Source organism: Odocoileus virginianus, chromosome 2 (assembly GCF_023699985.2).
Source record: "Odocoileus virginianus isolate 20LAN1187 ecotype Illinois chromosome 2, Ovbor_1.2, whole genome shotgun sequence".
NCBI classification, from domain to species: Eukaryota; Metazoa; Chordata; class Mammalia; order Artiodactyla; family Cervidae; genus Odocoileus; species Odocoileus virginianus.
In genome coordinates this window covers 3,012,968-3,025,941 of record NC_069675.1, presented here as the reverse complement: position 1 = coordinate 3,025,941, position 12,974 = coordinate 3,012,968, and the positions used below count along the sequence as shown (strand labels likewise).

Below are 12,974 nucleotides of genomic sequence, written 5' to 3'. Positions count from 1 at the left end.
GCAATTCAGGAGACAGGTTCGATCACTAGGTCTGGAAGATCCCCTGTAGAAGGAAATGGCAACCCACTCCAATATTCTTGCCTGGAGAATCCCATGGACAGAGGAGCCTGGCTGGCTACAATCCATGGGGTCACAAAGAGTTGGACACGACTGACACACAGTAACTAGCAGCTGTATAAAACTTGGGCAACTCATTTAACCTCCTGGAACTTCCAAATCCCCTTTTGCAGGATCCTTAAAAAGGATTAAATTACAACCCATATCATGTATGCAGCAACTACTAGAGGATCAATAAATGATAATTACATGAAGTAGAAGCCTTGGATGAATAAAATAATGGAAAGTGTCACTCCAGGATGGCCTTTGAAAGACTAAGCAGCTACTCACATGGCATAACTTGGAAAGAAGCAAGGCCAGCTTCCTTGAGTCAGTCCCATTACTAGGGTCACTATTCAAAGGACTCTTAGGAACATGGTTTTTTAACTGGGTTAAGAGATCAAACCACTAGAAGGAGGCGTGCACAGCAGGTGGTCCCATGGGGTAGGGCCTAAGGGAACAGAGATTTCAGGGAGAGGAGATGGAAGAAGAGCAGGAGGTAGACAGGGAGGGGAGGCCTCTCAGCACAGTAGGGCTGCTGCTTCCCCACCCATCACACCCTGGCCCCAGAATAGGGGCTCCCACAGAGTATGGGCTTCCCCAGAGTTCCAGCAGCAGCTCTACCACCATCCTGTCTTAAAAACCATGCCAGGGGATCATTTAAATAAGTTATTTGTGATGCCTAACTAAAAATCAGTCCCCTGGAAGAGCAGGCTGTGGGTTTTAACTGATGACAGAACTGGCAGAGGATAAAGAGGAATAATGTGTAAATGGCTCAGCTCAGTGCCGGGCACTGGGTTGGGGCTCAATCCATTGTTGAGTGTGAATCTGAGGGCCGACATCCTCCAAAGTGCACACGGATACTCATACACACTCAGACACATGTGAGGAATCACAACGTGGTTGGTGGTTATGAGCCGAGTGTTCTCAACACACCAGGCCTGTGGGGTCTCACAGTTTAAAAAGGACCAAAAAGGTGGGAAAGGCAGGTCTGTTCTGGAATGAAATCTTGAAGCCACCTCCTTCTGTCCGTGCGCCTTTGGCAAGTGGCCCTCTCCCCCTGGGCCTCGGTGTCCTCAACCGTAAAATGGAAGCCGTCGTGCCCCGAGGATTCAGCGACTTACTCCGGGATTTGCCTGAGGGGGCGGGGTCTGAGTAGGAGCAGCGGGAGCGAAGCAGGCGGTAGCGCTGAGCCACCAGGCAGGCGCGCACCCTAGAGGGCGCGCACGTGACGCGCACGTGGCTGGACTGCGCATGTGTGTTGCAAGTGGCGGGGTGAGGGGGCGCCGAGGGCAGCCATCGCGGAGCCGGAAGCGAGGGGCTGTTGCTGTGTTCAGGTCAGCGCTGGGCGCGGGGAGGCCCTGGAGACCCGCGCCTTTCCCCACCCGGCCCGCCGGTCCCCCGTCCTCCACCCCCACCACCCTAGAGGCCTCTACCCACTCCCTTTCCCCAATAGCTGGCCGGGTCCCCTGCCAGCACCCGCGCCCTCCCGAGTCCCGCCCTGCCAGGCCTCCATGGTGTGGGCTCCCTGTGTGGCCTTCGGCCCTGTGACTCAGGGGTAGGCTGGTCAGCTCCATTTAACAGGTGAGGAAACTGAGGCTAAGGATCCTCAAGCGGCATGGCAGCCACAGTACCCACCCCCAACCCCCGCGAAACCACAGTAGTTCCCAAGCCCAGTGTTGGTCAGCTCTCCTCCTGTCTTGTATTTTCATGGATTCCTTTGTTTTACGGGTGTGTTTGTGTTTGACTCTGATCTGTTTATAGGGATTGCCTCTACCAAGACAGGCCAGGCCCTCCTCTCCCCGGGTGGCGCAGTCGCCAAGCCATGGTTTGCTCTGTTAGGGGTGGAAATTTCTTCAGACTGATTTGGAATCAGTTTATGTTTTGATTTGATGGTTTGTTGTTGTTTGCTTGTTTTTCATGTTTCCCAGGGCACAAAGGGTCACTGTTGTTTTTCTTTCCAGAAAGGCTTTCTCTTCCCAGCCTGTTCCCAGTTTGATGGATGTGTGGTTTACGATGCTGTAGACTCTTTGGCTTTTCTTTGTGGATAAAACTCATCTTGCTTCATCTTTCCCATTTTGAGCTGGGTCCTTGCTGATGGCAGCCTCTGCCCTGACTTAACATTCCTGAGCTATTAAATATTTGTTTAAAAAGACAGATATAAAGCATGGTGCTAGGAATATGGCATCTTGAAGAAGTGATCTTCATAAGAAGCACAGTTATATTATGAGTTAATCTTGGATCTCTTTATATACCAAAGGCTCAAAACACTTTGGTACCTATAATTATTTGGCCTGGCAGTCACGTTTTAAGACAGATTGTTTTATTTTTCTTGTAGCCTGGAAAGTAAAAGAACAAAAAGAGTGAGGTGATGTGCTGAAATCACACATGAGAGCATGCTGAAGAGTAGGAGAGGCTGGGAACAGAGGCCAAACATTAAAAGCTTTGGGCTTGGGTTTGAAGGACTTGGGGAGGCACTAAGCCTACAGTGGGGTGTGTTTGGAAGATGGAACCCCAGTTCCTAGGCTGGACTGGGGAGGAGGGAACATGGCTGGACCAGGGACTCATGCTCTAAGATGATTTCCTTTTAAAAACATTTATGTCCTTAGTTGTGGCATGCAGCATCTTCGGTATTCGTTGTAGCATACAGTGTCTTTAGCTGCAGCACGTGGGAGCTTGTTACCTTACCAGGGATTGAACCCAAGGCCCCTGCCTTGGGAACCTGGAGTCTTAGCCACTGGACTACCAGGGAATTCCCTAAGATGGTTTTCTTAACCTGGAAAGAAAATGTGTAAGAACGAGGAGGAACAGGCCCTGGATGTTGGGTGGTTGGGGCTTGGGAGGGAGACAACAGAAGTAAAGTTCAGGCAGTAAGTGTGTCTCCCTGTTTGACTGGCGCAGGGCCCTGACATCATCGCTTTTGTTCCCCCGTGCGTTCCTGTCTCGACACCTAGTACGCAGTGCTTGGAGCCTGTTGACTAACCATAATTATCCTTTTAATTGATTCTGGAATGCATCTTTGTTCACATTTTCACAGCTCGATGTTGAGCTGGGTCCCATGGTGGATGGTGACATCCTTTGTGCCATCGTTCACTTGGCAGCTTTTTATGTTTCTTTGTTGAACAGAAAGTCATGGTGCTTTTCTGTTTTTTAGGCACACCGAGCAACACTTGAGATCTTAGTTCTCTGACCACGGAGACCAGGGATCAAACCAGTGCCCCCTGGTTTGTCTCAACCACCAGACCACCAGGGAAGTCCCCACAGGGCATTTAAAATCAGAGTTATCTTAGCTCCGATGAGTTGCAGTTTTCAGAGTTGGAGATTCAGGCCGAAAAAATGACCCCTTGTTAGACTGTACCATGGCTCATTTCTTCATTGAAGATGCTGATGTTTTTAAGGAACTGGAGGGAGGGGGTTGCTAGAAGCCAGGAGCAACAGGCACAAGCGTGAAAATGTATTACTTTGTTGGTTGGAGAGGAAAGAAACAGCCGGTGGCTGTGTCTCCTTTATAGGGAAAGTCGGACTGCTGTACAGCCACTGGCAGTGCATTAGCTTGGAGTGACAGGTGTTTTGCGGCAACCAGGCTTAGCTGCCCATTGGGCAGGTGGCCCTAGCCCATGAGCCTGCTCACAGCCAGCCAATCTGAATACACCTGTTGGGGCAGTGGGGCCCAGGCTCCATCATCTGCTGGAGTCTTGGTGACCCTGGGTTTGTCTCTTGGCAGTCACCTCCCACTGCTGCAAGTTCAAGGGCAGAGACCTTCTCTTCCCCTTCTTTGATGTCTGAGGGCTCAACACAAGGCCTGATGCATCAGACATGCTAAATTGGGTTTGCTGAGTGGAACTGTACTGGACACGTTGGGGCAGGTTGTCTTCCAGCGCCCAGGTCAGCCTTCATCCCGTAGGAATCATGTTCTGGGCCAAGACTCTGTTCACGGTCCTCAGTCCTCCGTGCAGCTACTTTGTGGGTTGCTGAGTTTGTGAGCTAACCTGGAGGCTGTCTTTCTCTCCAGCCCTCATCTTTCTTATTTCTAACCCTCAGCTTTCAGAATGAGCTTTTGGGACTTCTTAGTCCACTTACGGGCTTCCCTGGTGACGCAGCAGTAAAAGGAAAAAAAAAAAAAAAACCTGCCTGCCAATGCAGAAGAATTGGGTTGGATCCCTGGGTCAGCAAGATCCCCTGGAGAAGGAAATGGCAACCCACTCCTGTATTCTTGCCTGGAGAACCGCATGGACAGAGGAGCCTGGTGGGCTACAGTCCATGGGGTTGCAGAAAGAGTCAGACATGACTTAGCGACTAAAAAACATAATGAAAGTCCTCTTATACATTTTAGAACCTGCTTCTGTGTCAGCTCGCTTGGTGACTTTGTCGCCAGAGAGCCTGACTAGTTAAACCACAGAAGAGCAGGATTCCAGCTGGTGTAGCAGGTTGTCTGTGCTGGGTTTGGTGTTTGAGCAGATGAGCAGGTCCTAGCCTGGGGAGAGCTACAGACAGGAGTGAGACTGTCCTGGAAACATGGGCCAAAGTTCATCTTCTTCCTTGTCTTCAGAGAAGTCATGAGCTGACCCCAGGGCCCTCCAGATCTGCCCACCTTGATACTGCCCCCACCCCATGTCCTGGGTGACCTTGTGTGCGTCTTCTAGAATGAGATGCTTTGAGCATGCCAACCTTCTTTTCTCAGCTTGCACCAGGATTGTCTGCAGGTGGCTTGTACAGAAGTGGAGACTTTGAGGAAAGGTGATCTCTGTCTTCTTTGGCTGCCTTTCGGGCCTTCAGGGGAGGCTTACACTTTGCCTGAGAATGCAGCCACCTCCGGTGCCACCACCAGTTTCCCGGGGTTTTTGTTTGTTTTGTTTTGTTTTTTAATCTTTGAAGGGGACTCTGAGGATGTTTTAGTGGTAAGTGTCTGATGATGGAAGAACTGACTCATTGGAAAAGACCCTGATGCTGGGAAAGATTAATGGCAGGAGGAGAAGGGGACAACAGAGGATGAGATGGTTGGATAGCATCACTGACCCTATGGACATGAGTTTGAGTAACCTCCCAGAGTTGGTGATGGACAGGAAAGCCTGGTGTGCTGCAGTCCATGGGGTCACAAAGAGTTGGACATGACTGAATGACTGAACTGTCTGATGATCTTCCAGTTTCCATTTGATTTGTGAGAAGTACTGGTTATTACTGTGGGCTTCCCTGGTAGTTCAGTGGTAAAAGAATCTGCCTGCAATGCAGGAGACACAGGAGACTTGGGTTTGATCCCTGGGTCAGGAAGAGCCCCTGCATCCACTCTAGTATTTTTGCCTGGAGAATCCCATGGACAGAGGAGCCTGGTAGGCTATAGTCCATGGGGTCAGAAAGAGTCAGACACGACTGAAGGGACTGAGCACACTGCACACACAGTGGTTGTTACTGTAAGATCTTTGCAAAATGTGAAGTCGTTAAAAACAAGCAGTAGTTTTCAACCAACCCCTTAAAAATTGAGATGAGAATCATCAATTGATGCTGAAACTAGGAAGTGAGAGTATGATGAGAAAGAGGGTGTTTACATAGTCTCAAAGGATCTTCTCATAAGATGTTGATTAATTACAGCAAAAAGAAAATGGTGATATGGTGGTGGAGATACCTGGCAGATATCAGTTTCGCCAGGAGATGAAAGTTATTAATAGCAACATCAGTAATGGAACAAATTGACATCTGTGCGTTCTGATGTGAGGCTCTGAAAAGGACATACCACTGCATCTGTATGTTCCTGCCCCAGACATATAATCTGAATCCAGTCATGAGAAAGTGTCACATAAACCCAAATGTATAGAATCTACAGAGTAGTCAGTACTCTTCAACGGTGTGAAGATCATGTAAGTACACACACACATGCATGCACACATGTTAGAGGTAGTGATAAAGCAAACATAATGAAATATTAACATTGAAGGGATTTGGATGCAGGTCATGTGGAATTCTTCGTCTCGTTCATTTAATTTTGGCTGCGCTGGGTCTTCACTGCTGCACTCGGTCTTTCTCCAGTTGCGGTGCAGAGGCGTCTCCTTACGGCGGCTCCTGTTGCAGAGCAAGGGCTTCAGGCACGTGGGCTTCAGTAGTTGCGGTGCACGGGCATAGCTGCCCTGAGGCCTGCAGGATCTTCCCAGACTAGGGATCAAACATGTGTCCCTTGCACTGGCAGGTGGATCCTCAACCACTGGCCCGTCAGGGAGGCCCCACCCATTCTACCTCTTGGTAATCGTTTGACCTCTTCTAACACAAATGAACATAACTATTCCTGTGGCCCATCAATTTGACACCTAGGTGCATTCTCAACAGAAGTGCGTGTGGCTGGGTGTGAGGGTATGTGACTGTGTGTGTACAAAATGCAAGTGTAACCATGTTCATGGAAGCATTATTCATAGTGGTCAAAACCCGAAAACAATGACTATGTCCGTCTGGAGTAGAAGAGTTGAGCCTGTATTCATACAATGAAACACTGAAGAGCAATGAAAACATGACACGGAACAAAACAAGCCTGACACAAAAGAATCCACCCTCTGTGAGTCATTTACCCATTATTCAAAAAACGGGCAGACAAATCTGTGGTGTTGAGCAGAGGATGGCGTCCTGAGTGGGAGGGAGTGTGAGGAGGGCTCTGGGGTGCTGGCATATGCTATTTTCTGGACTTGCGTCGTGGTTACCTGGGCTTGCCTGGTGGCTCACTGGTAAAGAATCCGCCTGCCAATGCAGGAGACATAGGTTTGATCCCTGGGTCGGCAAGATCCCCTGGAGAAAGAATTCTCTGGTATTCTTGCCTGGGAAATCCCATGGACAAAGGAGCCTGGTGGGCTGTAGTCCATAGGGTCTCGAAAGAGTCGGACACGACTTAAGCAACTAAACAACAGCAACAACAACATGGTTACCTGGGTGTGTTTACTTGGTGAAAGTTCATCAAGCTGTATTCTCACTGTGGTTCCCTTTTCTGCATTTATATTGTCCGTTCAAGTTGATTCATTTGATTTGTGCCTAGCATGTACACAGTATGATATGCAATGTTTGATACATTGCATATCACGAAGGACTGAGCTGTGCCCATCTCCCCCTCAAATGCTTGCATTGAAGCCTTCACCCCCAATGTGATGTTATTTGGAAATGGGAACTTTGGGAGGAAATTAGGGTTAGATTAGGTCATGAGGGTGGGACCCTATGCTGCAATTAGTGACCTTAGCAAAGGAAGAGACCAGAGCCCACACTTAGGTTCACTTTCTCTCCCACTCCCTGTCCCATGAGTCCATAAAAGAGAGGTCAAGAGAGATGGCAGTCCTGCCGCAAAGCTCAAGAAAAGCCCTTGGAATGCAACCTGCTTTGCCAGCACCTGGATCTGCCACTTCTAGCCTCCAGAGCCGTGAGAAATAAATCTGTGGTTTAAGCAACCCCCCAGCCTATGGTATTTTGTTAAGGCCGCCCAAGCTGACACATAAATGTACAATAGCATCGACCACCTAGTTTGTTTTTTTTTTTTCTTTTTTCTTTTGACTGCACTGCGTCTTTGTGGTGGTGTGTGGCTTCTCTTGTTGCACGCGGGCTCAGCGGCTGTGGCACTCATTCTCTAGTTGTGATGTGTGGACTCTCTCGTTGCAACCAGTGGGCTTAGTTGCCCTGAGGCATGTGGGAATCTTAGCTCCCCAAACAGTGATCGAACCCACGTCCCGTGCATTGGAAGGGAGATTCTCAACCACAGGACCACCAGGGAAGTCCACCTAGTTTTATGAGCTTCCTTCTGGGCTTGGCCCTGGGCTGGGCACTGGAGTATGGAGATAAGATTTCCTCTGTGCACTCAGGTGATGCAGGAAGAGCAAGGACTCCCCACCCCACCCCACCTCAATGTGGGGGTGAAAGTGCAGTTTCCTCACTTATCAGGATGGCCCACCCCTTGGCAACCACATCATCTTCCCATCCAGAGCCCTGAACTGAGCTCTCAGGGACCAGAGTGAGCTGCTTGTCATGATCTTAAAAGTGGAATGGCTGAAGCCAGTGACTCTGGACTGGAACAAAGGCTGTGCTGTGTCTCCTAAACTTAGTGAGCTCTGCATTGTTAGGAAGACACAGAAAGCACTTGTGCTCAGAAAAGAAACCGATTTGAAAGGGAGAACATAGCCTCCCCCTCCACCCCTTCACCCCCCAGCCCCTCATTGCACACAGCTTTTTATGTGGAATTGGTCTCCTTGTATCAGCAGTTTCTGATTCTTTTTATATTTTATCTTATCATCTCCATGGACTTCTGAGCACCAAAGCATTTGCTTGGTTTGGGGCAGTTTTCTTGTCGTTAGATATTATAATGCAGTAACTCTGGAAATAAGAGTTCGCTGTTGCCATTGGCTGTGAGTGGTAGTGTTCATGTAATGACTTTTCAAAACTATTTTTGTAAGTGAAAGTTGCCCAGTCACGTCCGATTCTCTGTGACCCCATGGACTATACAGTCCATGGAATTCTCCAGGCAAGAATACTGGAGTGGTAACCTTTCCCTTCTCTAGGGGATCTTCCCAATCCAGGGACTGAACCCAGGTCTCCTGCACTGTAGGCAGATTCTTTACCATCTGAGCCACCAGTGAAGCCCAGAAGACAATGATTTTGTTGTATGTGATCACCAAAGTCACTGTTCCTTTAGCTTTATGGCCAGCTGGAGATTTTGTAGATTTCCGGAAATGCCTAGAGCCCAAACAATGAGGAAACTCTTCCAGGCTCTGCAGATTGGTTCTGAGATGGAGTCTCCCTTTGACACTTAGCCAGGCCTTTGGTAACTCTGCCTCACCCTTCACTCCCTGATTATGTGGAGCCTAATGAGCAGTCTCAGTGGTAAAGAGTCTGCCTGCCAATGTAGGAGACACAGGTCTAACCCCTGGGTCGGGAAGATCTCCTGAAGGAAATGGCAACCCACTCCAGTGTTCTAGCCTAGAAAATCCCACAGTTAGAGGAGCCTAGTGGGCTATAGTCCATGCGGCTGCAAAAGAGTTGGACACAATTCTTTTGTTGTTGTTGACCAAACAACAATAACAACAATGAACAGAGACGAAAGCTTATGGGTTTCTCAAGCCTTTCATTGGCATGTCTTAGTTCTGGGCATGCATGTGGCTTTCTAGACACTCTGCTTTACATGGAGACTATTTATTTATTTTAGAAATTTGGAATACTTTTCTGTTTGGAATTTTCTCATTTTCTCTCTCTTGCTCTCTCTCTCTCTCTCTCTTTTTTTTTTTGTTAACTTATATTTTAGTTATTAATCCGGTTTTTTTTTTTTTGGCCATATGACACTGGCATGTGGGATGTTAGTTCCAACACTGGAGATCGAACCCATGCCCCCTGCGTTGGAAGTGAGGCCTCTTAACCCCTGGACCACCCGGGAAGTCCCATGGGAACTTTTAAAACTTCTTTCTCTCTCCGTCATCTCCTTCCCAGCCCTTCATTTTCCGGCCGCTCGGTCTCTCTGGCCGCTTGTGCCGCCTGTCAGTTCCCTGCCCCGGTGGCTGAGACTGGTAGATTTATCTTGGCATGACTTCAACAGATGCCACCCAGGACACTCCAGCCCTAAGACAGTTCCAGTGGGGGAGTGGGTGTACACCAAAAGCAAGGCCCTGAGTTGATCCTTTGGGGAGCTGCAAAACAGGTCAAAACACACAACCACCGTTCTTCAAGAACAGAGTTTGTGTTGCCTCGCTGGCACCAGCAAGCCACACCACTAATGCCGCCCCCACCACTGCCCCTGAGCTGGGAGCTGGGGGTGTTGGGAAGGTCAGATCAAAAGGCAGATCACAGACTTACATCCAGCAGATCCTGCTTCTTTAAACACTCCCCTCATCATTGTTAGTTTTTTATTAGATTTCAAGAGTTCCGTAAGTGTTGGTCCTGACGGGTTTTTCCAGCTTAATTATTGCATTTGCGGAGGGACAGATTTCCAGGGTTCCTGACTGCCTGATTTGAACATCTCGCAGTGATTTTTGTATTGTTCGATTACTCTAGAAAGAATACTCCAGTTAGACAGTGCTAACAGTCATGCATGTCTTCATGGCCATGCCAGCATTTGTTGTTACAAATTTTTAAGTTTTTGATTGTTTTCTTATTATTGAATAATACTTCATAGTCATATTGATTTGGGTTTCTTTTATTATTGTTGAGTTTGAACCCTTGTTGAGTGAGTGAGTGAGCTTTTTTTCTGAACTGTCATTTCCTTTGATCATCAGTCATTCAGACATTAGCCTTTCATCTGTGTTTCAGGTTGTCTGAGCCCAGGCCTGCCATGATGAGAGATGTCTGTGTATGTGGCTAGGTCCACCTTAGCTGAGGACAGGCAGCTGCTAACACAGGAGGAGGCTTATTGGAGCCCCGGGGTCTCTTGAAATCATTCATTCATTCATCCAACAGAAATGCACCTAGCCTACCATGTGCCAGGTCTGTGCTGATGCTGGGGAGATGGCAGGGACCAGACAGCCCTGTCCAGCCCCCTCTTAACAAACAGCCTCACAGGGGTGACTCCAAGCAAGCAAAATGCACAGGATGTCGTTTCATGTTTATTTTTTGGCCATTTTGCGTGGTGTATGGGGTCTTAGTTCCCTGACCAGGGATCCAGCCCACGCTCCCCGCATCAGAAACACAGGGTCTTAACCACTGGCGCCATCAGGAGAGTCCCGGTATATCGTTTTAGGATACGGCCTTTCCTCGGGGCTGTGCTGGTTTTCGTTTCATACAGGTTTTAAAAATGTTGATGTCTGTACACTTGGCATCGTGTCCTTGAAATGAGAGGTTGGGTGGAGCCTCCTTGATCTGAGCAACTTGATGTTCGTGGAGCATGTGCCGGGTCCTTGGCGTGGAGCTGGAGGAGGGCAGTTCCTTCCCGGGCACCCAGGGGCCCAGGGCCTTCCTCTCAAGCGCTCGGCCCTTTTGAAGGCTAGCCTCACCTGACAGGTGGTTCCTTCCAGGATAAAACTCCCAGTGGCTTGCTGATGGCCGGGCCCGAGAAGGCGGTGCTAGACCTTCCTTGGAGAGAAGGTAGGTATCTCTCACCTGTGCAGGTGGAGCCCTTATGAGGTTTGGGGCCACGAGGGAATGGGAAACCCAATTGATAGGCTCCCCTTCCTTGCTGCCCGCTCCTCGGTCGGAGTGGCCCAGGGGCTGGGAAGGTAGTGAGCCACTGGGGACACCGCAGCTCTCTGTCCCATCCACAGATGTCCAGGCCGCCTCCACCAGGCCCATCCTCCTGCCTAGCCTGAAGGGCAGCTGCTTTGACCATCCCCTGTACCAGGGGCTTCTGCACCCCACCTGGCATCTCTGCAGTCCCACCTCTGCTCCAGCCCCCAAGTCGTCAAAAAAGCCCAAGATGCAAGCCGCCAGGAACACGTTCCCCAATGACTGGAGCCCGCCGCCTGTGGAGTTCCTGAACCTGAGGATCCCACAGGCCAACTCGGGGGACCCAGCCCCAAGGCCTCGGGGCCTGAGGAGGCTGGCTCACCAGCACCCCAAGGTGTCAGAGCAGGAGCCCCAGGACCTGGATCGACTAGGAGGCCTGGCCTCACTGGAGGAGCCATTCTGGACCGTGGCAGGGACCAGCCCAGAGGCTGCACCTCCTGGGATGGGTGCCCACACCTCGGTAAGCCGGGGGCCTCCCCTCCTTGCCACCCCTCTCTGGCCACTTCTCCAGAGTCATCGCAAGGCCATCTCCTCGTGGCCACTCCTCTTCAGCCACACCCCAACTACCCTCCTTCCGGCCCCTCCCCTTGACCACGGCTTGTTCTCCACACCCTCTGACCTCTCCCCAGCCCCTGGGCCCTCGTGACTGGGAGCTTGGGCCCCCGAGGCTGGGCTGTCTCCCCTTTTATTTCTGCCCCTAACTCCTAACAGAAATGCTTGGGGTGGTGCGGGGACCCTCAAGGCTTTCGCAGCCAAGGTTGGGGTCGTGGATCTGGGCTAGGTCAGGCACAAAGCCTCAGGCTTGTGGTCCAGCGACTTGGGAATTCCAAAGTGGAAACTTCAGTGATGAACTTCAAACTGGGAAAAAAACATGGTTGCTGGGAAGACTTTGGGGACATTTGAGCACCAGTAGATCCAGGAAATGTATTCTAAGAATAGGACCTATTTATTTGTAATAGCCCAAGATTGCCAATAACCAAGATGCCTATCACTAGGGAACTAGTAAATTGCATCATTTTCATACTTCAGAATACCACGGAAGTGGTGTCTTTTTTTTTTTAATTATCTCCTTAGTATTGATATGGAATGACCCTGAAGACATACTGTTAATTGAAAATCAGAGCTCAGTACGGAATAGCGGGTGTACTACACTACCATTTGTGTTGAAGGAGAGTCTGATGCATTCCTGGTTGCTTCTCCGTGTGAACAGGGTCTCCAGCAGTGGACACCTGAGGTCACCTTGGGGAGGGCCCCGGGGGCCAGGGGTGGAGGTGAAATGAAGTCCTCATGCTGTGCACCCTTATGCTTTCCGACGGTTTTAATCGAGCGAATGTACTGCCTGTTCAGAGAAGTAAGCTAAATAGAGGGCTTAACATTGATCAGTCTTTTCTTCTCCCGCTGTCTTTGTCTCTGACGCCCATTCCCGCATGGTTTCGCCAGCTCGCCTCTGGGAGCTCAGGGTGCTATGTCAACAGCTTGGATTACTTACTGCAGGAGAAGAGGTGAGCGGGGAGGGTCTTCATTTCTTTGAGGTTAACGGTAATATTACAGCATTCGTACTCAGACTCAGAGCAAATTCTTCCCAGGATAAAGCAGCCTACTCCCTCCCTGCCTCAGCGTGCCTCCCAAGTGAGTGCCCCGTGTGCCCTGGTGAATAACCAGCGCTCGGAATGGTAGGGGGTCAGAGGACAGCATCTCCGGGGCAGAGAGTGCCGGAC

The 12,974-nt window shown here is 49.9% G+C and overlaps 1 protein-coding gene across 3 annotated transcripts in view; it reads left to right on the top strand.

Moving 5' to 3' along the window:
- Positions 1-1,386: 1,386 nt before the first annotated feature.
- Positions 1,387-12,974, top strand: part of FAM178B (family with sequence similarity 178 member B) — a 103,280-nt gene continuing 91,692 nt past the window's right edge. For all 3 annotated transcript variants that reach the window (XM_070474490.1, XM_070474487.1, XM_070474483.1), the window contains exons 1-4: positions 1,387-1,433; positions 11,049-11,118; positions 11,295-11,716; positions 12,697-12,758. In XM_070474490.1, the coding sequence (XP_070330591.1) occupies positions 11,073-11,118; positions 11,295-11,716; positions 12,697-12,758 (530 nt within the window). In that variant the 5' untranslated portion in view covers positions 1,387-1,433; positions 11,049-11,072. The remainder of the gene's footprint in view (positions 1,434-11,048; positions 11,119-11,294; positions 11,717-12,696; positions 12,759-12,974) is intronic.